Raw genomic sequence first — 27,501 nt, 5'->3', positions numbered from 1 at the left:
CTGCGATGGGATGGCACAGACGGAGCAGGTCGACACGATGAAAACACCGCACCGCAGCCAGGCGCATTTGGTGACAGATGTCAATAATCTGTCGGGTCCGACACCCCTGTGATTGGTGCTCACCACGGAAGGCGGCTGCTATCACTTCTTCAGCGTTGATAGCGGCGATGATCTGCCCCAGGTGCATTTCAAGTCTGACAACACCTAAACTCCCACGAGCCACCCACCACACCGTCGGCGACCGGACATGGGAGCCATCAACCCTTTCTCCAGAGCTATCGAATCACTCCCTCGCCAGTGGTTACCAGAGACGTGGGCGACTAAAAAAATTGCTTTTATCCTTGGTGGAACCTTGCGAGCGAAACCTGGAGTTGGGGACACAGCATCAGAAGGCATAAGGATGGGGTCCCGAATTTGGGAGAGGTGTGCCTCGAATGGGTTGATGGGAGGTAGGTCGTCTCCCGTCGGATGCGATGAACGGGTTGAGTGCTGACTCGTTGTACCAACAAAGTTCAATCTCTGTCAATCACCCAAAGTGTTGCGACCGACTTTTCATTTATCGAATTGCCTGATGCAACACACAAATCCTTCAGGCCGCTGCTCCATGAGAGAGAAAGGCATCAAACGTGCAGAGTTGCTTCTTTGGGATTAATCGAGATGAGGGGACGAATCGCTTCGATTGCAGCTATTGCAACTTAGGGCAAGGTTGGATAGAGTTGGGGGGGGCAAGGTTCAAAGCAGGCAAGGTTCGCACTTGGCAGCGTGGGAGAGCGAGGGATAATTGCGAATGTGTGTGATTTGGGTTTGGTTTAACTGCTGCTAACGACCAGGATTCTGACTGGTGACAGTGCATGGATCTCCGGTCTGCTGTTGGGACAATCAATCAAAGAGCCATGCCGGAACCAGCAAGGCGGTGTCGTCTCATTCCCCTAATTCTAGCCGAACCGAGGATAGACACGGATGCGAAGCATGTGCAATTAATCTTCTTCTTTCACATGATCCTCAAGCTGTGAAGCCTCGAACATCATCTTGAAAGTCTCGAGTCTGCTATTCCCCGAAAGAAACATGTTCCAGAATGCCTGGGTGTATGTGGGCCCATTTTCAGGAACAGCAGCACCTGCGGGAATTCCCATTCTTCAGCAGAGACCAGTATCAAAAGAGGGGTGAGTGGCTGAGTTCTAGAACATCTGAAGCATCGTACGTGCTTCTTATCGTTGCCACTACTGCAATAGCCATCTGCAAGAGTCTTAGAAAAGGCTGACGGCTTCCCGAATGAGATAGAGGCTCTGTCTGGATTTGAAAGGAGTGATAAGACTTCAAGAGGCCCCTGAAGAAAAAGCTGTGCAGCTGCCCGACCTAAGGCGAAGTATAGCCACGTGACAAGTGTCACGACTCTCGTTCTTCACAAGTTCGGAAGACCATTGAAGTACACACTCAACAAAAGATTAATGTTAGAAGTATATACTGCTACAGCAAGAAGGCCAATTTCAATAGAACCAGGCACTTTCTATCCCGCTATCACGTGTGTAATCAACCCCACTTTCAATGCCAACATTCTACCTACTGTAAGAGGAAGGAAGCTCACTCATGAGATCCAGCACACTAAGTATTTCTTTCATCTTGACTTCTTAACTTTTCAACCTCTTCCCAGCTTCGCTGCTTTCTTACTTTTTTCAAGTTGTCGGTTATCAGTCAATTCCTTGCCTGTCCAGCACCATTTTCTCCAGTCTCAGCATCATCGATTCGCCATTGCTCCTTTCAACTGTTATCTTCACAACTCAAACTCACCCCAGCTAAGTTTGACATCAACCAGCCCTTCTCACTCGCCCTCTCACTCCCCATCATGTCACACACCCACTCCTTCCACGTCTCAAAATCCTCCGTCCACCTAAAATGGGACAACTCCCTCCCGCCAGCCCTAACCGTCGACTCCGGCACCGAAATATCCTTCGACCTCCTCGACGGCGGGTACAACCAATTCACCTCTACATCCACCGCATCCGACGTCCCCAACTTCAACCTCGCTCTCGGCGACCCCGCCATCGGACCCGTATACGTTAATGGTGCCGAACCAGGCGATGTCCTTAAAGTGGAATTTTTGAATCTCAAGACAGCTGATTTTGGATGGACTGCTGTATTTCCCTCTAGCCTCGGCTTTGGGTTATTACATGACGAATTCCCGGACCCGGCTTTGAAGATCTGGGATCTGAAAACGCATGCTAGTGAAGGATACACGGAATTTAAATCCGGGATCCATATCCCGATCCACCCGTTTCTCGGCGTGGTGGGCATTGCCCGCGAACAAGCTGGAGAATTTAGCACTATTCCACCCTATGAAACGGGTGGGAATATAGATTGTCGCCACATCACGGTTGGGTCGACGTTGTATCTCCCAGTGAAGGTCAGAGGGGCATTATTTAGTTGCGGGGATGGACATGCGGCGCAAGGAGATGGGGAGGTGTGCGGGACGGCTATTGAGTGTCAGATGAAGGCTTCAGTGAGGTTGACGGTCGAGAAGGGGAAATCGTGGGTTACGAGTCCCCATTATCGGACGACGGGGGAGCATTCTGTGAATCAGGCTCGGTTGACGGGGAACGGGGAGTATGCTGTTCTTGGGATCGATCCTGATTTGAGGGAGGCGAGTAGGAAGGCGTTGAGGGGGGCGATTGATTGGTTGGTTGGAGAGAAGGGGTTGACGAGGGAGGAGGCTTATATGCTTTGTAGTGTTTGTGCGGATTTGAGGATTGCTGAGATTGTGGATATGCCGAATTATGCGGTGAGTTGTGGGGTGCCGTTGAGTATTTTTGTGGGGGAGACATAATTGCGAGTGAGATGAGTGAGAAGATCTTGAAGCAAAGGACGAAGAGCAAATGTGAGGAGAGACACATTGTGAAGCCTTTGGTACCCGATGGGGCCAGCGTACGCAGAACTTCCGGCTACAAAATACCGAAAGCAGATTCCAGAGTTCGAAGAGTGAGGCATAATATATACAAAATCATATTTGCTTTATGTAACAGACATTACGATATGGAAACAGCACCCAAAAGTCAACAGCTATATACTCTAAACCCGCATTGACGCCAGAAGAACAACTCATAAATAAGCCTTAACCTGCTCTTCCGTCCACTCCCAAAACTCCCTCGCAAGACCCGTCCCACCCTCGTCCTTACTCTTGAAACTTGCTTCATAGTCCTCTCTCAGAGGAGCAAATCGTCCCCAAGGAACAACTGTAGATCTTCATCAGCAAAGCACCTCAAAAAACAATACAATAGCCTAGTCCCTCTGAAATCTTGGGAAAGAAATGAGAAGGGAAAAACATACCCCACGTCCCATTCATCTCAGGTGTAATTTCCGACGAAAGTCCACCAAAAAGCTCCGTATAAGCACCAAAGATCGGCTCATGCAAGATGAAGAAATTGAGGAATTTATTCTGAAGCGACCCCGCTGTACGATAAAGCGGCGTCTTGAGATTCCCCGGATTGAGTGCCTATTCTTGTCAATCTCTGACTTCAATACTACAACAAGAGGAAAGCATACCACACTAATAACACCCTCACCACCAAACCGTCTCGCGAACTCTTTGTTATGGAGGATATTCCCTCCTTTGCTTAATCCGTAATACTTAAACACGGATTTATCGTTCCCGTCCAACTTCGTCATATCCACGCCTCCTTTCGGAGCCACGAACTCGGCTGCACTCGAGGATACCCAGACCACGCGGACGGAGCCTGTAGGGCTACTTTTCGCCGTCTTGATCAAGATTGGAGTCAAGAGTTTGGTAAAGAGGAATGGTGCTACGTTGTTCGTTCCAATTTGCAGTTCGTAGCCTTGCTTGGTCCTGCTTCCCGGGGCGGGATTCATTACTCCGGCGTTGTTCCAGAGGACGTCTAGTCTTGTTTCTTTGGATAGGAAGTCATTTGCGGAGGCTTTGATGGTGGTTAGGTCGTCGAGATCCAGGTGGAGGTAGATGAGCTCGCCATTGGATTTGGGGTGAGCGGTTTGGATGCTTGATATTGCTTTCGTGGCTTTTTCGGAGGAGCGGGCAGCAACGTAGACTTTTGCGTTGTGGGAGTAGAGGAGTTCAGCCAGAGCGAGGCCGACTCCTGTTGAGGCGCCGGTGACGATGAAGACCTGTGGTTTGTGAGTTTATGTACAGCTGACAAGGGGAATGTTGGGATGGCGTACCTTGCCTGTTTGATCTGGGAGGTTATTCTCTGTGAATTGAGGCTTAGGAGGAAAGATTTGGGAGAAACTGTTACCCATCTTGGAGGCGTGATAAGTTGCAAGGGGAGATGAAGAATTGTAGGAATGAGAAAGAATTAAACGGAGAAGCTGAAACGAGGAATATATGAGAGACGTAATTCAAACCTCACTTCGGAGACGGTTTATCCCAAACCTCCGAACAATTGGAACAGCTCATGGTAGGTAGGTTGAAAGAAAAACAGATGATGGTCTTGCGTCACCAAAAAAGTATCGGCTGTCCCAAAGTTTGACGTCCGGTTAGAACCTGGAACATTCCGCATTCGGTTAATTCTGCTGCCGCTCCTCCAATGGGATGCCGAAAACTTGAATGTCTGGCTTCGAGCGGGACAATTAAAGTTGAGTTCATAGATGAAATATCTGATCGTGCGTATACAGACGCGTCTAGATGACCGCATTCGCAATCGTGTTCGTGAGATAGCGTCGGCAAGTGCTTTACAGTAGTATGGCTGGCCATCGGAGATACATATTCTCAATCTCCATGCGCCAATCTCCAGATCAATCTGGTGCTCTTCGAGTCTAGCACATCAAATCATGAGACTGCGATACGTGATCGTGACATGTGCATTGATGCCTCCTCACAAATGTTTCCAGGAAAGTTGTCGCGAGTTGCAAAACTCGGATGGATTCTCAGACGGATTTGTTGCAAGTCGCAGGTTAAGCATAAATAATTTAAGCTTTCTCCTTTCCGTGTCGCACGGGAGGAAGAGGCGAGTGTTCAGGCCCGTCAGTCCCCAGGCTGTGGTAGCGGGGACCGGAAGAGCTGAGGACAGTACTGTAAAATTAATTAGGCTGATGGCGGAGCGGGATTCAACCGTGTCGTGTCGCGCTGAAGTCTTGGCATCGCGAGAGGTTGTGTTTTGTGTTTTGTGTTTTGTGTTTTGTTTTGGCCTGCAGGTCGATCGTGGGCAGGAAATACGTTCGGCCGAGAATGAGAATGTTGATGAGCGAGAAATCTCCCATCCGTCCAAGAACGTCATTCTACAACAACATACAACAACATCTGCATGCGTACCTGACACCACTCTGGCATGGAATAATCAGGACAAAACATTCCACTGCTACGAGTACACGCGACAAGTCCAAAATACCACGACTGCAACACTCTCGACTACCCTCCATGCTACCCCTCCACGCTACCCCTCCATGAAGCGCATTCCGCTCACCACTCGACAACATGGATGCAGCGGAGGATGATCAAGATGTGAAGCTGCAACGAGCTTCTGCGGACCTTCTAGCAGACTTTCAAAGCTCCATTACGCCTTTCTTATGGAAGACGAGGAAGTCAGGCAAGACACAGATCAGGGACCAAGTTCGGTCCAGAGATACGGAGAGATTGGTGAACCTGGTATGATACTCTATGCCCCTCTCTGCACACAACTAACAAGATCCAGCTTGAACCTTTCCAAGAGCTACCCCAGCTTCTCGATCCTCACCTCGACAAGTTTGTACCGCTCCTGGCGGACGCATTCCTGGCTTCGTTACAGGCCCCGAGTTCGAAAACTCCTCCAATAAACGCGCATCTCCTCATGCCAATATCGAAAGCGATTTGCAAACTTTTATACACATTCTGTAAGATCAGAGGAGACAAAGTCATTGTCCGATTCTGGAGCACAGAAATAAAATATCTGGAACTACTCTTGACAGCCCTCGAGTCAAATAAGCCTGCAGAACCTTTAGAGGACAAGGACACTGCAGCATGGGACTGGGAGGAACGGTACATTACGCTGCTATGGCTCTCTCAACTTCTCCTAGCTCCTTTTGATTTAGCCAGCATTTCGTCCGGGGATCTCGATGAGATTGCAAAACCAACCATCCTCGGATTATTGTGGCCTCCGGACGTCCCTACAATAACTGTGCGAGCGATATCCCTTGGCATACAATACATTTCGTCATCTGGTAAGGAGAGAGATGCCGCAAAAGTCTTGTTGGTGCGCATTGCAATGCGACGAGATATGCAAAGCATTGGTATCCAGGAAGCTCTGATGCAATGGGCGATACGCGCTCTGCAATTCACTACTGACTTAGATCATTCCACTTACTATTACATTGGGGTACTTTCATTCCTCGCTGCTATTCTCATATCGTCGGTTGGTACAACGAACATGGATTCTTTCACCAAACGGATCTTTCGAGTTATTCAGAACATTACCACTGAGGACTCGGCAATGTCCAAGATGATTCGTGGGTCTGCGGTTGCTCGTAAGGCTATCGTCAAGATTCTAAGGACAATTGTCGTTCTCTTACTGCAGCATCCAGACCCTTCAGAAGATCCAATCGAATTTACAATTGGTCATATGCTGGACTCTCTGGGTGATTCGGCAACACCTGTAAGACTGGCAGCAAGCAAAGCTTTGAGCATCATTACTCTAAAGCTACCAGCAGACATGGCCCACCAAGTCGTCGAGGAAGTTCTCGATAGCCTCAAAAAGAATGTTTTGTGGAAAACTAAAGGAGGCCATGATACGAGGAACTTATCTCGTGTCAATCCGTTGGAATGGCATGGTCTCACTTTAACCTTGTCACATTTACTCTATCGCCAGTCTATCCCAGCTGGAGACCTTGCACCTGTTCTCGACGCCCTTCGTCTTGCCCTCTCATTTGAACAGCGATCCACTTCAGGATCATCAATTGGCACAAACGTTCGTGACGCTGCATGTTTTGGAATTTGGGCTGTTGCTCGAAGATACAAGACAGTAGACCTACAAGAGCTTCATCTCTCTCCAGATATCACCACTATCTACCACGTTGAGGCCACTGTTTCGGCTTTGCAGACACTAGCAAACGATCTGGTTGTCTCTGCGTGTGTTGATCCTGCCGGAAATATTCGTCGTGGTTCTTCTGCTGCGTTGCAAGAACTTATCGGTCGTCATCCTAATATAATCTCAGAGGGTATTCAAGTCGTTCAGGTGGTCGACTACCATGCTGTCGCGCTCAGGACGAGAGCTATCAGCGATGTGGCTCTCAAGGCTGCTCAACTTTCTGAAGACTATCGTGAAGCAATCTTGCGAGCCCTCTTGGGCTGGCGAGGAGTAAAAGATGCAAATCCTGCTATCCGAAGAGTTGCTGCTAATACTGTTGGAGAGTTGGTCTGGTTACGACACCTCGCGACATCTCCGTCTTGGCGAGCTGTTCAGAGTGCAATTGACGAGATTGCCAGGCAAGTGACGAGGCTTGAGGCTCGAGAATTCAGCGAACGTCATGGACTTATACTCGCCTTTTCCGCTGTAGTAGTTTTAGTGAACTCTCAGCTGTCAGCTGAGAAGCTTCACGACGAGTTTCATCGAATTCTGCATGAAGCTCCAGCAGCTACGGATGAGAGTGGCCTTTACACCACGATCGTTAACATCAATGGTTATCAGGTTGAGTTCTTCAAAGAGCTAAGGGAGCGAGTACAAAGCTCGAGACATCAGGAAATATTATCCGAGGCGTTCGCTGAATTGATGATTGCCACAAGCCAAATCCCACAACGTCTTACCCTTTTCGGAAAGTTCGAAGCATCGAGGACGACAAAGACCTTGAATCTTTCACAATGCGGTTCGGAATGTTGGATTCGACAACTCATAATGACCCCTTTAGATTTGAAGTCAAATCCTCATGAGTTTACGGTAGTCACAGAGTGCACTCTTCTCTCCATGTTCGTGAGCAGTGCAACCAGTGCTGCCAACTTCGGCATCCTTGCCGCTGCCGCTGAAAGCTTCGTCCTGCTGGAAAGTGGACTGGTTGAAAAGACCCCTGACAGCTCCGGGATGATCGGACAGTGGATAGTCAGAGCCGTGAGAGGACGCGGCAGCAAAGATTTGGTATACATCCACGTTTTGATACCGCTATTTCCTTTGATGAAAAGTATGGTTCGCGATTCCGTCACTCTGGAGAAATTCAGGACCATTGTTTTGGGGAAAATGGATGATCCGACAATAGATAGAATGACGAAGGACTGGCAGTTTCTCTGTCTGCACGCCATTATGAACAGATGGGAACAAGATTCGGCAGTGGAAACTCGTGCCGCCATTCTAGAGTGTCTAGCTCGCAATGGTATCAGAGAAGATCTCCCCACTATGCTTCAGATCCATACGGGAGCCTTCATACGACTGATCGAAGCAGGATTGCAGGACTTCACAACTACTGCTCGTGGTGATGTTGGATCACAAGTTCGAATCGCCGCAGCTCGTGCAGCTACTGCTATCCTCTCCAGCCCGATGACTGACTATATCCGGGAACTTCTGGAGCAAATGGTTGTGGGTGGTCTTCTTCGGATTGCGGCAGAAAAACTTGACAAAGTACGAGTCGAGGGACAGAAAGTGCTTGCCCATTTGAAGTATGCCTCCTTCCATTCTGACAGTCGTGTGCTAACAGACCACAGTGATCACACTTCGAATCTCACCTCACTAGCTCCGTCATCTCAGGAGTACTTTTCTACGCTTCTCAATCTACAGATCCAGGAATGGTGGACTGCATGTCCACGAAACACAGGTTGGGCTATATCGCTCTTGGAAGGGTATATAACATCAGCAGACACCGGATCCGAAGATTTGGTTCGTGCTAGCCGAGCTGCACTGGTCGACTTTTGCAACAGTGGCCACGATACCATTATATGTGATCAGTTATTCCAGCTGGCCAAGAAATCAAAAGTCGATCGAGTCCTGATCCCAACACTCGAGACGATCGGCTTTCTATTTGACATGGGAATCATGCAGAGAAACCCACCAAGATACGTTACCCCGAGTTATCTACCTGAATCACGTCGCCCAGAAAATACTTGGGAAGAGTTTTGCGACGTCATCAAAGCCACACATCTCAAGTCCAGCAATGTGAGAAAGCTGCAAGCTGTAGTTAAGATTTATGGTGGCTTGATCGAAGTATACCCTGAGGCTACGACAAAGCTGAGCAGTATGCTGCTGCATTCATTTCCCCAGATCAGGAATGCGGTTGCTGATGAGTTGTGGGTTGCTAAGGAAGTGGGAAAAGGGGTTGATTGGGCGAAGGCTGGACGGAATGATTTGATTAAGTTGAGGAAGGAGATCAAGCAGCGGAGGGAGGAGGATGCTTCGCCGTGATTTAGGTATCGGGAGGGAGTCTGGGCGTGGAAAGGATGAGGCCTGTGATGGATTCTGGGACACGGACTACTATTAAAGAGCACAAGGGGATGTACAACGCCGATAGAGAAAACTTTGGAAGGCGTGTCTTTCTGGACTTAGATAGAGGAATGAAACAACTACGGTATTTCTCTCATCAATATCATAGCCCCTTTCTCCATCTCAGCTTGTGATGTCACATATGCTGACAGGTTGGGAACTTAACACTTCTGGGAAAACGTCCAGATAAGTTGCTGGCAGACATCAGATCGAACTAGGAGCGTGAGAATATCGATGGAGAAGAGAACATTACAAGCAATAATTCGAGATGAGAGCGCCCACAAAGACCTCGGTTGAAGTTCGGTCGGTTAATATCAGGGGCAGCAGCGCAGCCTTGCTTGAAGCGAGACATTCCTCGCTCTGTAGTTCGCGCTCCGCGCATATTTGAACAACTGGTGACCAAAAGCCGTCTGCCTTTCTTATCTGCTACATGAATACAGAGATGGCGGATGGTTATCGTTCCTAAATCAATGCAAGACACGAACGTCAGACAATAGAGCGTTATCCACCATGGGCTGTACCTCATCGCCATCAACGAGTCAATTCACTCGAAGCCACGGCACGACCCCACTAAACAACTTCCACTATCCCGTTTGGATGCTGACACTTGCGATCTTAGTGAAAATGCGGGATCAATCGTTGATCAATGACAGCTAGACGCGCCACAACTAGCGGCCTGTCAATGACCTCATTCCGATCCCCAAAAACATTCTTGACAGCTTCGACTATGAGCTCTGGAAAGGCAAGAACAACACCTCAACCTCGATATGGCGGTCTCTTCCGAAGCTCCAACAAAATCCTCAATTCGAGTAACCCATGAAGAAAATCGTTCTACTGCCAATGCAGCCGCGCAGCACATCATCAAGCCATTCGCGTCTCTAATTCTGAGACCAGGTGCCGACGAGCTCGCGGGATCCCCTCGATTGACGCCAAACAAACACGCCGAACGAGTTTGCACGATAAAAGAATCGCAGACTGCAGATACATGGATCTATACTTTCGAGAATTCGCAGGATCCGAAAGTACAGGCTGCAGCAGAACACAGATTATACTATTTTGCAGGAGGGGGTTTTCGGGGCGTACCTGCGAAGGAGCATTGGATGTTCTGTACTGAGCTTTGCATGAAGCTACCAGAGTACGAGATCAACCTCGTCAGCTATCCACTGTCACCGAATTCTCCTGCTTTGAAATCTCTCCCACATCTTGAGCTACTCTATCGAGCGCTTGCCCAACAGTCAATCGACGAGAACTTTCGAATAACATTGATGGGAGACTCTTCTGGTGGAAACATCGCGTTGGTGCTGGGGCTTTATGCAGCAGCTGAACATCTGAAGGCTCCTTCGACTGGGCCATGTCCCGTCGAGACCGTCATGGCAATGTCTCCGGCGACAGACCTGCGGAACGAGAATCCAGATATCGATGTTGTTGATCCTCATGATCCGATTCTCAGCCGAAAGCTCATCGAGGAAGTAGCACATGGATGGAAAGGCGAGTTGCCATTGTCTGATCCTAGGATCTCTCCTATACTGGCCGACTTGACTCTGTTTCGAAAAGCAGGTATCAAGGTCGATGGGGTGACGGCAGGAAACGATGTCCTGACTCCAGATGCCATCCTTTTTCGAAAGAAGCTCGACGAATGTGGTGTAGAGGGAGATTGGTTGGAGTGGGAGAAACAGATGCATTGTTTTCCCTTGCTGTCCGCATTCCATGTGCGCGAAGGAACTGCTGGAAAAGACTGGATTGTGGATGTTCTCAGAGCAAATCTGAACTCCGCAGCAAATGCTTCCAAATCATCTGGAGCACCTTGACTGACGATACTCGGCTTAATTCAAACCTCATTGAAAAGACCAAAGACCAAATCCGGCCGCTTCGACGGGAGACTTTCCGCTCAATTTTCGATCCATATTGTTGGTGCTGACGCGATCGCTCAACATCATCTCCCTAGCTGCCGACGCATGTCTTGCAGGCTGAGGCTTACGCCGGCGACGGCGACGGCGTTTGCGCCGGAATATTCCCATTCCGTTCCCTCTTTAGGCTTCTCTAGGCTTTCTTTCATTCTCGCTCACTCAAAGCGACCGAGACTTGGTCATTGAATGGTGTCAGAACAGTTGATATCGTGATTGTAGATGTTGGGTGAGGTGGTTGGCCAACGAGAGGTCATCAAACGTGTTTACTATACTCTGGGGGTCTGCCTCTCTGATGGGCAACAAGCGAGCTGAGCCAAATGTCAGCTGCGTGTTCCATCGCGCTTAAAGAATAACGCCTTTTCTCATCATAGACAGCGGTGACAAATGTACCGAACAATCTTGCCTTGCTTTCCCTTCCCCATGAATCTCTTCCCCAAGTCATGCTGTCATTGCCTCAGTTGTCGTAGCACAAAGGCTTATGCAAGAATCCTGCATGTGTCGATAAGTCCGACCGCCCGAGGTTGAGTAATCAATCATACAGCAGTCCCACATCGACAGTTCGTAGGGCATTATTTCCCCGAAGTACTGTAGTCCTAGTACTGTGGCCAAAGTGCATTGCCATCATCGTATTGATAAATTTTGTTCGAGCATATTCTACTTCGTACTTTGAAAGAAAGTTTACCGGTGGGTGGAGGCGGGGCGGGGCGGGGCAGTTAAGAGGATGAAAATAGCCCCCCCCCCTACCCGGGCCGGTTATGTCGTCGCCTTCGGCCGAGCGTTGTACTTGTACTTTGCCAGCATCGATTGGCCTGTACCTGCGGGCGCGCTTGTCGGCGATGCAACCAAATGGTATCATTTCCCTATCTTGGCCTAGATACTTTCATGTCGTCTGGGTTTCAATTTTTCCTTTTCGGGAGTGCCCGAGTTGATTCCCGCATGCTCCCCGTTCAAGGCTCAGTACCTACCCGGAATATCTCTGTCCCCCTACCATGGATGGATGCAAAGGCCAAGTACGGCTGATGACGGGGAAGCCATGCGGTTCTTCACATCACGTAACTCTGGGGGCGATCTGCCTGTGCATTGGCCTTGGTGTGGAATATGATTTTCCCCTTGCTGTCAGGCCCGGCCAAGCTCATTGTCTCTGCTCGTATAGCAACCTTATTCTCACCCCCGGGTAGTGGCTGCTCCCATACGCCTATTTCAGCCTCGACTCACACCTTGCAGTATCTTTTGGGGCCTTACTGTCGGGTCCTGACATTTAGCCCCTGAGACATCAGTCTCATGGAAGACTGACTACTTTCCTGCAGCGTTGAACTTTCCCACAGGGCTGAGCTTGAATCTCTGGTGCTGATTAAATTACGCCACTAAATTGAGCGCTGACAGATCGAGGAGATCCACGTTAGCCAGGGAAAGCTCTGGAATATATACTGATCAAGTAACTCGCACCATTGCGGCCGACAAGTTTCATGTTACGACGCCTCTCTTCATCCACTCTCCATCTCGGCTCAAACAACTGCATCTGGAAAGCAAGCAAATATGGTACCTACCGAAAACCAAGATAGTACTCGGCGTGCACCGCAAGTCTGTTCGCACTGCAAGAGTATCAAAAAGGGTTGTGACAAGAAGTTGCCGAGCTGTACCAGTTGTATAAAGTGAGTGGATTAATCAGAATGCGTTTGTTCCCTTTCGGAAATCGCGTCGGCTCTTCACCCGCCAAAAAGGGGGGCCTTAACTTGAACTCAACAGCTCATCCAGACTGCAAAACCGTTACTAACTGTCTTGCAGACGTCGAGCAGTATGCAGATATGGAGAGCCAGACCAAGAACGACGATCCAGGAGCGAAAATGGTTCTCCCTCAGGGGCGCACGAACGTTTGGCTCCAACCTGGGCATCAATTCCTCGCCACCTTCGCTCGAGGTTCTCTCCCAGCATCAGGCTATCCATTTTATTGAGCAACTCATTATCTGATGTATTGCCATCAAGTTTGTCAGAATCAAGTGCTTCCCCAGCTTTTACGAATACCGACAGCGTGGTAAACGCCCAAGTCATGCTCATCATCGGAGTGGGTGGACGAAAACCGGAAGAAGTGGCTCTCCGGTATTTCAGAGGCGTGCATACATGGCTGCCCATTATTTCACGAAGACGATTTCGTGACCGATACGAGCATTTTCAGACATCTCCAGCGGCAGACTTTTCCGTGCTGCTCCTAGCGATGCGACTCATCACCCAACATCCTTCTGTCGACCCGGAAGCAGATCAGGATAGAGAGGTACTCTATCTTGCCACCAAAACTCTATTTGCACAAGTCCAAGCCTTTATGCCGTCATCTCTGTTCCTCGTTCAAGCTGGTGTGATTATAGGACACTACGAGCATGCGCACGGAATGATCGAGGCAGCTTATGTTACAGTTGGGACCTGCGGCAGAATGGCTTGTGCGATAGGCATGCATACCAAGCAGTGTTCATCGGAGATGCAAGGTACTGATACGTGGGCGGAAGATGAAGAGGTACTTTGTACGTGGTGGGGATTAATGATCTTGGACCGGTATGCAGATGCAAGACTTCCCGAAATGGTGTTTGGTTTACTAACTTGCATTAGTGTTATTGGGTGCGATCCTCAAATGCATGGTCGGCCTTTCGCCACTCGTCCTATTCGAGAAGACGACTATCTGCCGTTGGAGTCTTATGATTTGGATAGGGACGTGGACGAGATGCTGGAACCGACCTTTCGATATTTCGTTTCTGCTACTTCTCTTCCTGGAGTTGGGACATTTGGCCGAGAGGCACAAGCCACTTACCTCTTTGACCGAGTAAGGCTGGCCATAGAGTCTGGCGATGCTATTGCACATAACCTATATCACATAGGCCGGGACTTGCAAAACCTACTATCAGTCGTTATGGAACAAGTGGCTGGAAGAGTGGGTATCTATTGTGGTGCAATGCAGATGCTGATCACGTTTGTCTTTCTTTCTTGGTATCTTCATTACTTTGGGCTAATCAGCAACAGTGGACTATACAACTTGCATCAAGCCGTTCACATGCACCCAGACTTCGATAACCAATTCAACTACAAGGATACCACAGAAGCTGCACTAAGCACACTCACACGAATGGTACTCGATATCGCATACGCCTTCAACAGAGAATGTGGCAACGTCAATATCGAGATCTTGCAGCCTGCCCTAGCGCATATTGTAAGATGTGCTCAACAGCATATCCTTACTGCAGAGGACTTTAATGATCCGTCGTGGCTGGAGGACTTTGATCAATTAAGGAAGATGCTAGCATATTTCAACAGGAGATGGGTTCTTGCTGGTAAGTAGCAGTTCACTATTTTAGGTTCTCTTTGTTGATTGAAAACAGGTATGGAGTTGCATCGTCTGAATGAGACTGTTGAGATATCAATGGCGTTAAGGATGTAGCACGACTAGAGCTTGGGTGTTTTATTCAACACGATCTTGAGGTTGTGATACATGCGAGATACTTCAACAGAGGCTCTAAAAGGGGTTTAGAAAGGTTCAGCGATGTTTTACGATACTCCACCGTTCTATGAGGTCTGAAAGCCCACGTAATGTGTGATCAAACTCTGGAGCTTCAGAGCAAGTACCAACAGGCGCTCCGACTTGGCCACGGCATCACTTTCTGCTGTGACAAAACGCTTGCTCTCCTTAGGGAGATCCTCTCACCACCAAGGCAATATCACGATGATGCGAAGTTCTCGACCTCAAGGCGCTCTACTTGCCCGATGTCGTCGACGGGCGTTCGGCCACGAGAATCCTGGAGACAAGCAGCGATACAATGACTGCAGCTGCAATGTGAAGGACGGCAGCAAGGGGATGCTATTGATGGAATGTTTGAATGGATGTACGTCCCTAGGAGTATGAGTCAGATTTGGTTCTCTTGTGATGCTGGAGTGTTGTGATGTTCCAGGGCCATGATGCTGGAGGTCAGTCTGCTGGCGGTCTTCGCGCTCTTTCTGCAAAGCTGGCCTTTGGGCGGGAAGTAGGTGATGATTCGTCGATGATTCATGGTTGTGCAAAAACTGTATGCATAGTGTTCATGGGGTTTAAGTTGGGAAGAGGCGCATAGGATTACTGCGAAGGAAACTGCGAGAGTCTATGATAACTTTCCTGGTGGGTGTTACCAGGACTGGGTTCGTTGTAGTTAAATTGATTTGCCGTTGTATGTACTTGCCCAATGTAGTCTATCTTGAACTTATGAATAGAGACTTGTCAAGATCTGTCTTGGTGTATAAAGGTTTTATGACTTCGGTTACATCCGTTAAGCACTAACAACACTCATGGTTACCTTTTTAACAGAGTATGTCTTCTACAAAGTTAGCGAATTTCGTGTTAGTTGTTGCATGTATTCACCTAACTATCGTTATATCAGCAAGCCCCCAAAGAGGTTACCTTTCCGATCTGATTTGAAAGATCTTTGTAATCAAGCAGTAAATTTAGATTGGAAAATGGTCTAAAGGTCTACAGTATTCGTCACCCATAACACGCAAACATGAAACCCCATGACTATGCAATGCAGCATGCAGGCCTGCACTGTAGCGGTGAAGTCTTTAGTATCAGTGAACACGAGCAAGTCCTCGGCTCCAGGCTCGCGGGGCACCTGCCCGGCACCTCATCCAATTCTAAACCAATAGTAGTACATGCTCAGTCATCATACCGCGAGCATTGCCTGCAGGAAAGGATTATAATCGCTATTGTAATTATTATCTGATGATCAAGAAGCAATCCTTCGGCTGAACGCGGCATCCCTGAGCCATTCTCACCATGCACGCTGACGCATCTTCAGCCGGTGGAAAGAGGTAGCCGTCCACGCCATGTGCAGTGCAGCTACGAGGACTGCATATTGCTGACCGCGCTAAGGTAAGCTTATTCGTTGCTTGTCTGTGATCAGGACTCCCTTGGAGGATCACTTTCTAGACTCCTCGGCCGCATTCCCCGACTTTACGCAATATGAAATAGTTTATTCCACGGCGCTTATTTGATCCAATGAGGGATTCGGACTTGGGTACAATAAACTGCTTTGGGGAGTTGGGGGCTACTGTCAGATTCAGGCGGCCGGGGGATTTTCTTTGGCGAGAAAGGAGCCCCTAGCTTCGGCGTCGGGCTAGTTGGGATGGTCCGATGGACGTCATATGCATGCCGCTTGCTGACTTATACTGCATATCCAGAGTTGGAGCACGAGACTGAGGTCTGCCTTACCATACGCATTCTGAGTGCCGCCGTTTACGGAGGATGATGCAAGTTGTCAGATTAAAGTGTGTATTCGGCGGAGTTTGGAATTGTCCAATGTCGGAGGTGCGGGGTTTGGGTGATTACTCCGACGATTGATAGAAGGACGTCTCCTCCTCTCTTGGTTAGTAAATGTCCCGTCGGTTTTTATCTCAAGCATGGGGTCGTGATTAGAGATGACCCGGATTCCAAATACACTTGTTGTCTGATCCTCCACCTTTTAAAAGTCTCTCTAGTGTCGAAGTCTTGACAGAGAAGAAAGATCCGTCTGAGAAATCGCGGAGTCCACTGATCGTCCTCCATCTCTCGCTGCATTTCAATGAGCTTTTAGTTAGTCTTTTCTGAATTCACCCTGGTTGACTATCTTATTCTCCGTTGCCTCCAAATGCCAAGGAATATCTACTTTTCTTTCATTAGGAATTCCTTTCATGGTTAGCTCAAGACTTTGAAATGAATATCATAACATGAAAGAAGTATTGGATGCTATCATCATACTTGATTCACGTAGCGTCTTTCGTGTCAACGTGACCTTCTCATTAACAGTTCCCTCCTTCGCTATGTGAACTGGAAAAATATTTTCCCGATCCGGGGTATCTGTTCGGGTTTCTGCTGTCATCATGTTTCGTGATTGCCGCGCGAGGACAAGGTTCTCATTGGTGAGGATGGCTAACCTTGAGCGGGGATGTTATGGGGAAGACGAAGATATCGAAGTACTTAAGCTGATGTCCCGAGACATCTTCTTGCGAGTCTCAAAGAATTGATCTTTTTTTTCCCTACCATTAAACAATGCTCCAATGGCGGCCAGCTCAAAATATGTTCTTGCTGAAGTTAGTAGCCTACTAACGACCCTCGAGGAACTAAATGCCACATTTCTAAGTGGAAAGACTCTTGATGTTGAATGGCGAAAAGAACAATTGAGGTCACTTTGGCGCATGATAGATGTTAGTTCATGGTAAGACTTTGCAAACACTCTTGATTGACCTCTCTGATAGGAAAACGAAACAAAAATCTCGGATGCTGTATTCGCAGACCTTGGGAAACCAAGAGTGCAGACTCAAGTATTGGAGATGGGGATGGTGAAGAATGATGTAAGTATCGTAAAAGAATGACAGATACGGTTCTCTAATGTGTGATTCAGATTGTCCATTGCTTTCAGAAGCTCGACGAGGTAAGTAAAAATTGATTTCGTCTGACATTGGGCTCGAGAGTGAATGGCTGTAGTGGCTCGCTATAGAAGCAGTCGAGGTCCCTCCACCTTTCGAGAATTGGTCACCAGTCATTGTACGAAGACCAAAGGGACTTTGTTTGGTCATTGGGTAATTTACCAGCGAGACCAAATATTTGAAGACACTGACTGAATTGTAGAACCTGGAACTATCCAATTACTTTGAGTATGTCTATACTTTAGTCATATATGTCGATGCCTAATATGTTGATCATCTAGCACTTTTATCCATGATCGGTATCATTGCTTGCAGCAATGTAGGAATTCTCAAGCCTAGGTAGCCAATTCTCCCGTCTACATGATTTATGCAGAGCCTCGTGCTGACAGATGTTAGTGAACATGCACCAAACACAGCAGCGATACTCTCGGAATTAATTCCTAAGTATCTCGACCCTGAAAGCTTCCGCGTCATCAACGGTGGTGTAGACGTGGCACAAGCTCTTTTGAAATTCCCATATGGTCACATACTGTACACTGGCAGCACGAACATTGGGAAGGAAGTGATGAAAGCTGCAGCTGAACACCTCACTCCTGTCACTTTGGAACTAGGGGGAGGAAACTCTGTTGTTGTGACGGAGAAAGCAAACATTGAACTTGCTGCGAAGAGAATTGCTTGGGGAAAGTTTGCGATTGCTGGTCAGACTTGCTTTGCTCCAAATCATGTTATTGTCCATGAAAGTGTCCACGACACTTTCGTGGCTGCTCTCCAAAAGGTATGACTTCTCCAAATACAGCGAACAATGCTTAGAACTTTTAGGTGAACCGAAGTTGAGATTGTCAAGGTTGGCAAAATCGTCAATGCAATCCACTGGAAGCGCATCATGTCTCTCCTCGCTTCCACCAAAGGAACCACTGTCTTCGGCCGAACAGGGAAAGAAAATGAACTCTTTATCTCACCAACAGTCGTCAAGGGCATCTCTCCAGAAGATCCCCTTGTCCAAACCGAGATCTTCGGTCCCATTCTTCCCATCTTGAAATACAGCACAGACTCCGAGGCGAAGAATTTGCTTCAAACACTTTCTCCAGACGCACTGGGGCTCTATATCTTCACCGAAGACCTAACTGAAGCTCGAGATATACTTAAATGGTGCACTGCAGGAACTGCGTGCATCAACGATGCTATGGGGCAGATTGCACCGACGAGTATGCCATTTGGTGGCGTGGGTGCGAGTGGAATTGGGAGCTACAGGGGGAAAGCAAGTATTGATACATTTTCTCATAAGCAAGGAATGGTAACAGTGCCTACTGCACCAGAATTCGAGAATTTGCTTGCGTGGAGGTATCCGCAGATGGAATCTCAGGAGACGGTGGGATTTGTGAAGGCGAATTTGGAGATGAAACTTTAACCAAATGCTTTCTGGATTTCGGACAATGGATGGTGTACCTTTTCCCTGAGATTTCTGTAGTCTGTACAAGTTAAGAATAAGTAAAGAAAGAAGGAACAAATCTGACTTTCATGTTATCTTTACAATAGCTACCGATAAAGCCTCGGCTTCTCCCCGGCTCGGCAGTTCAGGAGAACTGTCAGCTTAAGCGAAGCTCCACTGCACACCAAAAGAAATTCACAAACTCCATTATTTGGAGCAAAAAAAAAAGAAGGTGTTTCAGTATTCAAGGTTAACTTTGAATCGCAGTAAGTTTGCGGCTTCTGTGGATCGAACACAGGGCTTCCAGATGTCAATATCTAAAGTTGACTTCATTCTGGCGCTCTCCCATCTGAGCTAAAGCCGCCCTCGGTGTAGATGTAGTAATTTTTGCTTATTGACTTCTTTACGATATTGCTGCTTGAGAGAGGAAAGTGAATTACGTATGGCAAAATGCGGAAGGTGGGGGTGGAGTTGCGTGTTGAAGATTCTGGTAGTTTATTATCCTTTCTTGTCACACATTCTTTCTTTATTTGGTACTGTTCGATGCAGATAACGATAACTTGGATTTCTGTTATAAGATTGGTAAATGCCTCACACTGAGAACCGTCAAGTCGTATTTCCTCTTGTAATTCATTTGGATTTCCTCAGGCTTCGCTTACCATAAATTACAGCGTGTACAGGTTAAAATGACAACTCGTCCAGTGTTCGAATCACTAAGCTAGGCCAGTTCGAATGACTCCTTTCCATCCAAAATTTCTCATCGTCCAATCACCGAGCATTCTCATTCATTTGACTGTCTTTAAATGACTAACGTTGGTATTCCTGAACTCTGTTTTAGTCCCTCTATTGCTCACCCTGTATTATAAAAACTCCTTCTTCCAAGGTCCTTCCACTTTTTCTTTTCTCCATCTTCCACATTTTCATATCCCACAACACAACTTCAGCATCAACAGAACATCAGAATGGAGTTCACGCCAGAATACCAGTCTGGTTTTATCGCAGCTTTTCTAGCTAGCCAGCCCGCTCCTCCAGCTAATGATCATGAAACACCTGAACAGGCACGCACCAGAATCCATGATCTCTTTGAGGATATCAGAAGCCGATACCTAGATAGCATCTATGACCGCTTTTACTCGAAACAAACAGACCCGGCCGATAGAAATCTTGAAGTCTTGGGCAATGCACGGGCTCGCTTCGAGGAAGAGATCGAAACGACTCGGTTCCGATACCAGACTGAAGCTGTAAACCAAACGAACAACACACAACGGCAAGAGCTTGAGCCTGAGATCCATAGCCTTGAAATACAAGCTACTAATCCTAAAAACGAATCTGGTGATGACCTAGCTCAGCAAATAAGACAGGCTGAAATACTTCAAAGTCGCAAGGAAGCTCTGGATAGAGAACAAGTTGAGATGGAGGCTGGGTTCTAAAGAATGAAGACCTACATATCTTCTCACACCCGACCAAGATTTGGCATAAGAAAAGACGAGAAGTCAGCGCGAGAATGTGACGAGCGAATACGTTCACTGGTACGCAAAGAGAGAGAGAAAAGGCAGCGAGAACAAGAAAGACTACGCCGAAATCGGGTGGAACTAGAGAAGAAACGTATCGATCGGCTTATAATGGAGCGTGAGCGTGCGCTAGAACGTGAAAAGCGACTTCAAAAGACAATGAAGGATCTTGAGCGCCGGGAGAAAAAAATAGCAGGAAGCATAGCGCTAGCAAAATTGGAAGCGAAGCGGAAGAAGGCTATATTGGACAAGGAAACGAAGAGAGTTCGAGAGGAGAGGCGTCGTCTTCCCACTGGTCGTCAGCCACGCAAATACTACCACTGATCAAGTGAGCTGGTAGCCTGGATCTTGTGTGAGAGTCTCTATTAAATGTAATCCTCGTTATTTTCGAGCACCTCTCAGTGCACAATTCCTTCGCGTATCAAGATATCTTCTTTCTCAAAGTCATGTTCCCACCAACCACGATCTTTTAAACCTAACTAACCTCAAACTCACGCCTCAACATCCAACTCCCACCCCTCAAACCTTACCGTCAACCCATCTTTTTCACTCTCCCTCCCCTCCAAAATCGGCGTACAAGCATACGCCCCAACCCAAACCTCCCTCCCAGCACTCAACTCCTCGTCGGCAAAAACCCACGTAACCTCTCTAACCGGGATCCTGTCCCCCTTCTCCCCAATGGCGTAAATCCACAGCGTGCCCGCCTCTGCATCGCGCTCCATCTCAATGGTCACGTTCCCGTCGGGCGTGATGCCCGCTTGGGTGAGGGACCAGTCGGCCCATTTCTCGCAGGCGACGTGGCCAATGAAGGGGCGGGAGTTGTAGAATTCGATGCCGGCTTTGATCCATTTTAGGGAGGGTTCGTGGATTTCGGTGCTAGAAGATAGAAAACATTAACCACGGAAAGTACCGGGAAGGAGAGAAGAGAGAGATAGATTTACATCGAAGAATTGGGAGGTGAGAGAATTAGGGCGAGACCGCCTTGGTCGTAAAGTCTCTCCCAATTAGCTTTGACGGTAACTCCGACCCTTTTGAATTTCTGGATATCCACTTTCTTGAAGATCATGGGAGAGTTGAACGTCCGGACTTCTTTCCCGGCTGAGGTTGGGTTGGCGGGTTTGCGCCAGATGTCGGTGGGGGTGTTCCATGGTGAGGTGATGGAGAAGGAGGTACTGGAGGCGGAGGGGGCTGTTGCGGAGGATGAGGGGAAGATGTTGAAGGGTAGTGAGGCCATGGTTTGGTGGTTGAAGGGTAAAGTTGAAGGTGTGAGTTTACTGAGGTCTGGAGGGGTGATGAGAGTGGGGTGGAGATTTGTGGAGAACGTTGTCTTGAAGAATTGAGATTTGTGCACTTGAAATCAAAAATCGAGCTTTGAATCCAGGATTTCCTCACGATTTATACATTCCGATTAGAGGTATGATGCACTTCTGTCGAGGCGAATTAGCATTCATAATTCGTCAAGTTGTCCTCTTCCAACCAATAGTGGGGTAGCGAAAATGTGGGGAAATACTTGTACGTCAATAGGGGATGCCGCGGATAGCACCGCGTGTAGACGCCTTTGCTTTTCTTTCGAAGGTAGGTCAGATGTCGAGATGTGATTCACCATCCACCGACGATATTCAAGCCGGCAAAACGGGAAGCATTCCGTGGGATTGAGCGAGAGAAAGAGCGTAGGTGCCTTGACCTCGTGATAGGTTGCTTATGCGACGTGTTCGGACAAAGATTGGGCTCGAGGCCAGTGAGTGGAGAAGGAAAGGAGGTCTTAGGTAATTGATGTTTGTCTGGGTCGAGGACTTTTTGAACGTGGTTAATAAACTTCCCATTTCATAAATAGAGGACGTTGAATTCCGTTTGTATTCTTAGTACTCAAATATCCGCCAAAAGAATCTGATAGAACCCAAACGCGAACAAGACGAGAGGATGAGTCTGTCTAACACCATTTTAAAATCCCATCCAAACTCCAATTAGAACAAATTCGAACAATCAACGATATAAACGTAAAATCATGACTCATCACCTCCGCCAAATGCCCTCATCATGCAACGCTACATTTCCACTCCCAGGCAACCTCCTCACCTTCCCACTCGCCAGCACAACTTCGCGCTCTCCCTCCCTTGTCCACTTCCTCTCCAGGAACCTTGCAATCATGCTACTGCTCTCCCTCCCAATCTCACTTTCACTCAGCACTCCCTTGGCCCTCTATTTATCCTCGAATTGCTTGACTAGTTCCTCGTCGCAGAACTCTCGTTCCCCTTCGTCAGAATAGGATTGCATGGACGCTTGAAGGATTCAAACATCAGAGGGAATTCTCATCTTCGGGGAAAGAGAGCGCGGAGGTTGTGGTAGGAGGAGAAATACCTAATGGACTTCTGTTCTGAGGTTGCGGAGAGAATGAATATCCTGCTTGAGAAGCCATTTTGGCGCTTGCGTGTCTTCGAAGTGGACTTGCCGTGGCGGCCGAAACACGGTAGAGTTCCGCATAATCCTGTGCTAGGCCGGGACCCTTGCTAGGAGAATGTTTGGTGGGTGAATGTTGTCCTTGTGAAGAAGTTGACATTGGAGATGTGGCAGGGCCGCGAGCAGCGACTTCAGCTGGAATTGAATCGAGGATAGGACTAACGGAACCAGGCATCTCGATACCGCTTAAATCCATGTTGCCAATTTCATCGTCGAACTCTGCCAACAATGCATCATCGATTGGAGGCAGTGAGCTTGCAAGGGGAGAAGCGTTTCTTGAAATGCCAACCATGACCTTGAACTTCTGAAGTAAAACAGGCTCATCAGCTCCCGTTCTGTCAACCCTGAGGATTTCTCTCGCTTTGGCTCGAAGCGCTTCGTCGCTAGGAGTGACTCCTCGAGACATCTCAGCTCTGGCATAATCGGTCAACTGGCTTTCCATTTCCCTCGAACAGAAAATTGTAGGAGGTTTCTTGTATCGCTGGCCAACACTCTTCACATACTTCTGAGCCGTGGAAGCCTTTATGTTGTAGGTCTTGTGTTTCATCGTGACAGGAACATCTTCCACGTATGGTGCTGCTGGCTCATTTTGTGGACATAGATATGGTGGCGAGAAACCACTTCCTCCTTCCGCCTCACGCCATGATCCAATATTGAGAGGTAGACCAGGACCATCTTGTGGAGAAGCAAGGCCGGAATCTCGTTTGAATCGTATCAACCATTCGGCGTTATCTGCAGCAGTCTGGTTCCATGGATCATCATCATCGTATATGATCCATCTCGCTTGATTCTGGATCTCGGCATCTGTTGGAACCTATCACAAGTTAGCTCTGAATATCTCGGAATGCAAAGAGATACTCACATGCTGCATAGGATTATTGGGAGACATGCAGGAAGTAACAAAACGAGACAACTCTCGAACGAGTCGTCCATAACAATTTGCATCGTTGAGAAAGTACTTCAGGGGTTGGACGGGATTTGTATTTGTTGAAGGTTGGTTCTGAATGAGGGTGTGAAGTGGTTTGTCAACTGTGAGGGCTGGAGGGAAAGTCCCACCAATGGCACTGCTGGGACCACTATTAGGAGATGCAATACCAATTCCAGTATGCTCCAAGTCCCAATGCAAGGTCCTTGGTGAAGGGGCGTTCATTGGCATATCGCTTGACTCGGCCAATGTAGGTAGATCCATGGTATCCGCGCCGTTCTCGTCTTTTGGGGCTAAACCATTCTGTCTTTTAAACAGGTGTAAAATTGCTGGATCATCGGCTGAAGTCTGGTTCCATGGATCATCATTCTTGTACACAATCAATCGAGCCTGTCTTTGTATATCGCTGTCACTTGGCGTAGTTCCAAGGGCTAGCTGGAAACGACACCAATCCTTCAACTCGTTTTCCAGACGAGCGAAGTTCAGTATGCTATAGTCAATACTTTTATCGTCTTTGGATCGGATATGCTCCATTGCCATTTCTGAGCTTCGTGGGAGGCCCGCTCGTCTTCTAAAATCTCGAAGCCAAATAGTATCTGATCTGACGAGGTACTTGAACCAACCCACAGCACCTTTAGCCTTGAAGTTCGATGTATTCTCGATGTCGTCTAAAATCTTGGTAGCTTCCACTTGAAGCTCGCGATCAGTCGGTGTTAGGCCAAGCATCACCTTAGACTTGACCCAAGTCATCAACGCTCGTTCTTTGGGGCAGGCAATGGTGTGCAAATTGGTGGTATCGTGAGGTGCCAATTGGGTGGTTCTACTGAGCCTCTCGCCCCATGACAAGAGATTGTTTTCTGGCCCGTCACAAGACGTGTCATTGTCACAGCCATGAAGCATGAGTAGGTCGCGGAACCAAGACACTTGCGGTAGAGTGGGTCCGACGGTGAACTGGTCCGCCTTGCGTACAATCTCGCGGGCCTCTCGAAGCAGATCGGCGTCTGTTGGTACTCCACCTTTCAAGAGAACGTCGTGAAGATACTCCACCAGTCCAATCTTCACCACATCCTCGAGTGTCTTCTCATCTCCTGCAAATTCCTTTGAGGCTTCGTATGGATTCATGGAATTTCGTTCGTCGTGAATGAGATACGGCGGCATTCCATTCTCGACAATGTCCAAGATTTCTGGTTCGAAACCCCAATCACCCTTCCAATCAGCCATAGAATTACCACCTTTAAAATGTTCTGCAAGATGATCCACTCTGATGCTCCAAGTATCTAGAACAATTCCACAGAAACCGCAGCGGGAACGAATTTCAGGAGTCACCACTTTCCAACTCTCCATAGAGAAGCTTTGGAACTTCACATCGTGGACCAGATTCAGATGTTGACGCAGATGATCTTTTCGATAGAATGTCCTCTCTTCCAAAGATCGTTCTGCGCAACTAGAGTAATTGTGAACTTCTCCGTGGTCTTCCGGCGGGTTGGGCAACCCGCAGAACACACATCTATTGTGCCCATAATCCGCGCAGTATTGAGTGACGCCGGCAGGACAACAAACCCAACGCTCTAGAGACAAGTGCAACGACTTCTCATGCCTTTGCCAGTCGTGCTTTGTCTTGAAGGTTTCGGTACAGAAAGTGCATTGATAAGTGCGAGCAGGAGCTATCATGGGGTTGACCTTTACAGGTTTCGGTGCTGGTCGACGACGACGCCTTCGTCCTCTCTGGCCGAAGGAACCAAAAGATCCGAAAGAACCTCGAGATTTGTGAGAGAAAGCAGAAGCAAAGGAGTTGCCACTGGAACCAGAGGTGCCCAAACTGCTCGTTGAGGAAACATTGCAGAGAGAGCGACTTGATCCGTCATCGGTTTGGCTGTGGCCATAGCTGAATGGGCTGTCAAGACCTGAAGAGTACGTCGAAGAAGTGACGGCCTTGGCAATAGCAGTGATGGCAGCAGGTTCGTTTTCTGGAGGGGAGTTCTTCCATCTTTCAAGGGGATTCATATTCTCAAATGCTGGGGTGGCTCGTCTTGGGATGTCCATCCCATGGACATAGTTGCTGACGTTAGGTGACACAGATCGTGGTGGGCGAACCTTGCCTCTTCGACGGGCATTGGCGAGCCAGTTGGTGATCTGAGTCTTATTGAGACCCGTCTGTCGCCTGAGACTCTCTTTCTCCTCATCTGTGGGATAGGGATGACTATGATGAGTCGACAACCAGTTCCGGAGAACTTTGATGGCTTCCCGTGAGAATCTTGCGCCAACCTTTGGATTGTTCTCAAGACTCGCATTGATGTTCTCGTCCGAAGACCTGAGAGACACATGCTTGGAGCTAGACCTACTACTCCCATGGAAAGAGTCTGGTCTGCGGGGTGACGCCAATGGGGCGTCCGAAGGAAGGATGGTATCTTCCATGTTCCAGTCCAAGTAGTCTTGGGGGAGTTGTGACTCAGACCATTGATCCGGTCCATCATACTCTGCAACATCCATCCCAAGGTCCAAGTCTTGGTCGTCATTGTTAAGTTGAGGACCTGGAACTGTCAAGCTACAGGTCCGAGCTAAGGCGACACAGCTTGTACATGAACCCTTCCGCACACCTTCCTTGATGACCTTGCAGTGAATCCGCATCCGAGAACAATAGGCACACGGCTTAGTGGGTACATTCATTCCCTCAATCCACCTTTGGAAGTCCGTAAAGTCGGCTGGACTCATCATGGTAGTATCTGTCACCGGATGCTGGAGGTCAAAGTGCTGTTGCTCGGGGGCGGAGAAGTGTTGAAGGGCGGTAAACGAGTCTTCATCATTCTCGGGCTCGTTAAAAGCCAGGTCGATATCATAGGGGCCAGATTCTAAATTGGCAAAATCAAAATCATGCTGGGCCAATGGATGGGCCGCAGCGTCGAAATTGAAGAACTCGTCCATTGCCTCTTCGTGGATGGTGGTCATTCAGAGGGCGCTGAGACGGGAGGCGGGAAACACAATCTGAGGCGAACCCGACACCCACGAACTGGGCAGGTCGAGTGAGACGACAGTGGATTGTGATGATAAAACTGTAGATGGGGGGGGGAAGAATCAAAGAAAAGGCGTGAAGGATGGGTAGGTAGGTAAGGTTGAAGTAGGCTGGCCGGTTGGCATCAATATACGTGATCCTGCCTCCGTACCCTGACCTGAGCATCTCTGGTACTGGACTGGACTGAACAGTCATCGCACCCTAGCCCGCACTAGGGTTGGCGGTGGTGGATGTCGATTGACGAGCACATTGACGAGTTGCGCCCTTCAGCATCCGCTTACGTGCAAGTCGTCTCCGTTATCGTGCCACTGCAATTCTCCCGATTGGCCATGGAACACTATCCACGACCCCCCCAACGGCTTCCACCGTCTTCTGCTGCGGAGCGTGCATGAAATGATGGATGCTCTTTTCTGCACGCTGCACAGAGGTGCATCTGGCTGACTGGCAAGTCCTCAA

At 48.4% G+C, this 27,501-nt stretch overlaps 9 protein-coding genes and 1 non-coding gene across 10 annotated transcripts; 6 read left to right on the top strand and 4 right to left on the bottom strand.

The window, feature by feature from the left end:
* Positions 1-1,347: 1,347 nt before the first annotated feature.
* LY89DRAFT_617047 (Acetamidase/Formamidase) lies at positions 1,348-3,027 on the top strand. The gene has a single exon (XM_018210786.1). The coding sequence runs from the start codon at positions 1,844-1,846 to the stop codon at positions 2,819-2,821; it is 978 nt and encodes a 325-aa protein (XP_018071581.1). The 5' UTR covers positions 1,348-1,843; the 3' UTR covers positions 2,822-3,027.
* Positions 3,028-3,093: 66 nt separating this feature from the next.
* On the bottom strand, positions 3,094-4,263 carry LY89DRAFT_669631 (NAD(P)-binding protein; the record flags this gene model as incomplete). Its single annotated transcript, XM_018213113.1, has 4 exons — positions 3,094-3,227; positions 3,322-3,487; positions 3,538-4,131; positions 4,186-4,263. The coding sequence occupies 4 exons, from the start codon at positions 4,261-4,263 to the stop codon at positions 3,094-3,096; spliced, it is 972 nt and encodes a 323-aa protein (XP_018071580.1).
* Positions 4,264-5,437: 1,174 nt separating this feature from the next.
* LY89DRAFT_669630 (uncharacterized protein) lies at positions 5,438-9,317 on the top strand (the record flags this gene model as incomplete). The annotated part of the gene is made up of 3 exons (XM_018213112.1): positions 5,438-5,608; positions 5,655-8,578; positions 8,624-9,317. 3 exons carry the CDS (start codon positions 5,438-5,440, stop codon positions 9,315-9,317), a joined length of 3,789 nt encoding a protein of 1,262 aa, XP_018071579.1.
* An 845-nt stretch (positions 9,318-10,162) lies between these two features.
* LY89DRAFT_734204 (alpha/beta-hydrolase) lies at positions 10,163-11,203 on the top strand (the record flags this gene model as incomplete). Its single annotated transcript, XM_018219891.1, has 1 exon — positions 10,163-11,203. The coding sequence occupies one exon, from the start codon at positions 10,163-10,165 to the stop codon at positions 11,201-11,203; it is 1,041 nt and encodes a 346-aa protein (XP_018071578.1).
* Positions 11,204-12,498: 1,295 nt separating this feature from the next.
* LY89DRAFT_74612 (uncharacterized protein) lies at positions 12,499-14,864 on the top strand. Its single transcript, XM_018221089.1, has 5 exons — positions 12,499-12,954; positions 13,088-13,846; positions 13,901-14,257; positions 14,309-14,616; positions 14,665-14,864. The coding sequence occupies exons 1-5, from the start codon at positions 12,839-12,841 to the stop codon at positions 14,721-14,723; spliced, it is 1,599 nt and encodes a 532-aa protein (XP_018071577.1). The 5' UTR covers positions 12,499-12,838; the 3' UTR covers positions 14,724-14,864.
* A 2,480-nt stretch (positions 14,865-17,344) lies between these two features.
* LY89DRAFT_585609 (putative aldehyde dehydrogenase) lies at positions 17,345-19,121 on the top strand (the record flags this gene model as incomplete). The annotated part of the gene is made up of 8 exons (XM_018209330.1): positions 17,345-17,491; positions 17,543-17,638; positions 17,689-17,718; positions 17,772-17,866; positions 17,916-17,941; positions 17,995-18,052; positions 18,110-18,488; positions 18,549-19,121. The coding sequence occupies 8 exons, from the start codon at positions 17,345-17,347 to the stop codon at positions 19,119-19,121; spliced, it is 1,404 nt and encodes a 467-aa protein (XP_018071576.1).
* A 294-nt stretch (positions 19,122-19,415) lies between these two features.
* Positions 19,416-19,506, bottom strand: LY89DRAFT_t32. The gene has a single exon. It is a non-coding gene; the product is annotated as a tRNA-Phe (tRNA).
* Positions 19,507-20,104: 598 nt separating this feature from the next.
* LY89DRAFT_748545 (uncharacterized protein) lies at positions 20,105-20,977 on the top strand (the record flags this gene model as incomplete). The annotated part of the gene is made up of 2 exons (XM_018221153.1): positions 20,105-20,565; positions 20,611-20,977. The coding sequence occupies 2 exons, from the start codon at positions 20,105-20,107 to the stop codon at positions 20,975-20,977; spliced, it is 828 nt and encodes a 275-aa protein (XP_018071575.1).
* On the bottom strand, positions 20,951-22,382 carry LY89DRAFT_646412 (uncharacterized protein). The gene is made up of 3 exons (XM_018211924.1): positions 22,164-22,382; positions 21,595-22,080; positions 20,951-21,529 (listed from the first exon to the last, which is right to left on the bottom strand). The coding sequence occupies exons 2-3, from the start codon at positions 21,885-21,887 to the stop codon at positions 21,145-21,147; spliced, it is 678 nt and encodes a 225-aa protein (XP_018071574.1). The 5' UTR covers positions 21,888-22,080; positions 22,164-22,382; the 3' UTR covers positions 20,951-21,144.
* A 404-nt stretch (positions 22,383-22,786) lies between these two features.
* LY89DRAFT_617031 (uncharacterized protein) lies at positions 22,787-27,368 on the bottom strand. The gene is made up of 2 exons (XM_018210785.1): positions 23,973-27,368; positions 22,787-23,924 (listed from the first exon to the last, which is right to left on the bottom strand). Exons 1-2 carry the CDS (start codon positions 26,979-26,981, stop codon positions 22,950-22,952), a joined length of 3,984 nt encoding a protein of 1,327 aa, XP_018071573.1. The 5' UTR covers positions 26,982-27,368; the 3' UTR covers positions 22,787-22,949.
* Positions 27,369-27,501: the final 133 nt, after the last annotated feature.

The sequence above is a fragment of the Mollisia scopiformis genome (genome assembly GCF_001500285.1).
Source record: "Mollisia scopiformis unplaced genomic scaffold LY89scaffold_12, whole genome shotgun sequence".
NCBI lineage: Eukaryota > Fungi > Ascomycota > Leotiomycetes > Helotiales > Mollisiaceae > Mollisia > Mollisia scopiformis.
The sequence above is the reverse complement of the archived record's forward strand: the minus strand, read 5'-3'. Positions and strand labels throughout refer to the sequence as shown.

Excerpts from the sequence above, each read along its gene's own strand:
- LY89DRAFT_74612 (XM_018221089.1), top strand. The coding sequence starts at position 12,839 with ATGGTACCTACCGAAAACCAAGATAGTACTCGGCGTGCACCGCAAGTC. Across the intron at positions 12,955-13,087 it reads AGCTGTACCAGTTGTATAAA|ACGTCGAGCAGTATGCAGAT; the intron begins GTGAGTGGATTA and ends ACTGTCTTGCAG. Across the intron at positions 14,258-14,308 it reads GCAATGCAGATGCTGATCAC|TGGACTATACAACTTGCATC; the intron begins GTTTGTCTTTCT and ends AATCAGCAACAG.
- LY89DRAFT_646412 (XM_018211924.1), bottom strand. The coding sequence starts at position 21,887 with ATGGCCTCACTACCCTTCAACATCTTCCCCTCATCCTCCGCAACAGCC. Across the intron at positions 21,530-21,594 it reads TCACCTCCCAATTCTTCGAT|CACCGAAATCCACGAACCCT; the intron begins GTAAATCTATCT and ends TCTATCTTCTAG.
- LY89DRAFT_617047 (XM_018210786.1), top strand. The coding sequence starts at position 1,844 with ATGTCACACACCCACTCCTTCCACGTCTCAAAATCCTCCGTCCACCTA.
- LY89DRAFT_617031 (XM_018210785.1), bottom strand. The coding sequence starts at position 26,981 with ATGACCACCATCCACGAAGAGGCAATGGACGAGTTCTTCAATTTCGAC. Across the intron at positions 23,925-23,972 it reads CCAATAATCCTATGCAGCAT|GTTCCAACAGATGCCGAGAT; the intron begins GTGAGTATCTCT and ends AACTTGTGATAG.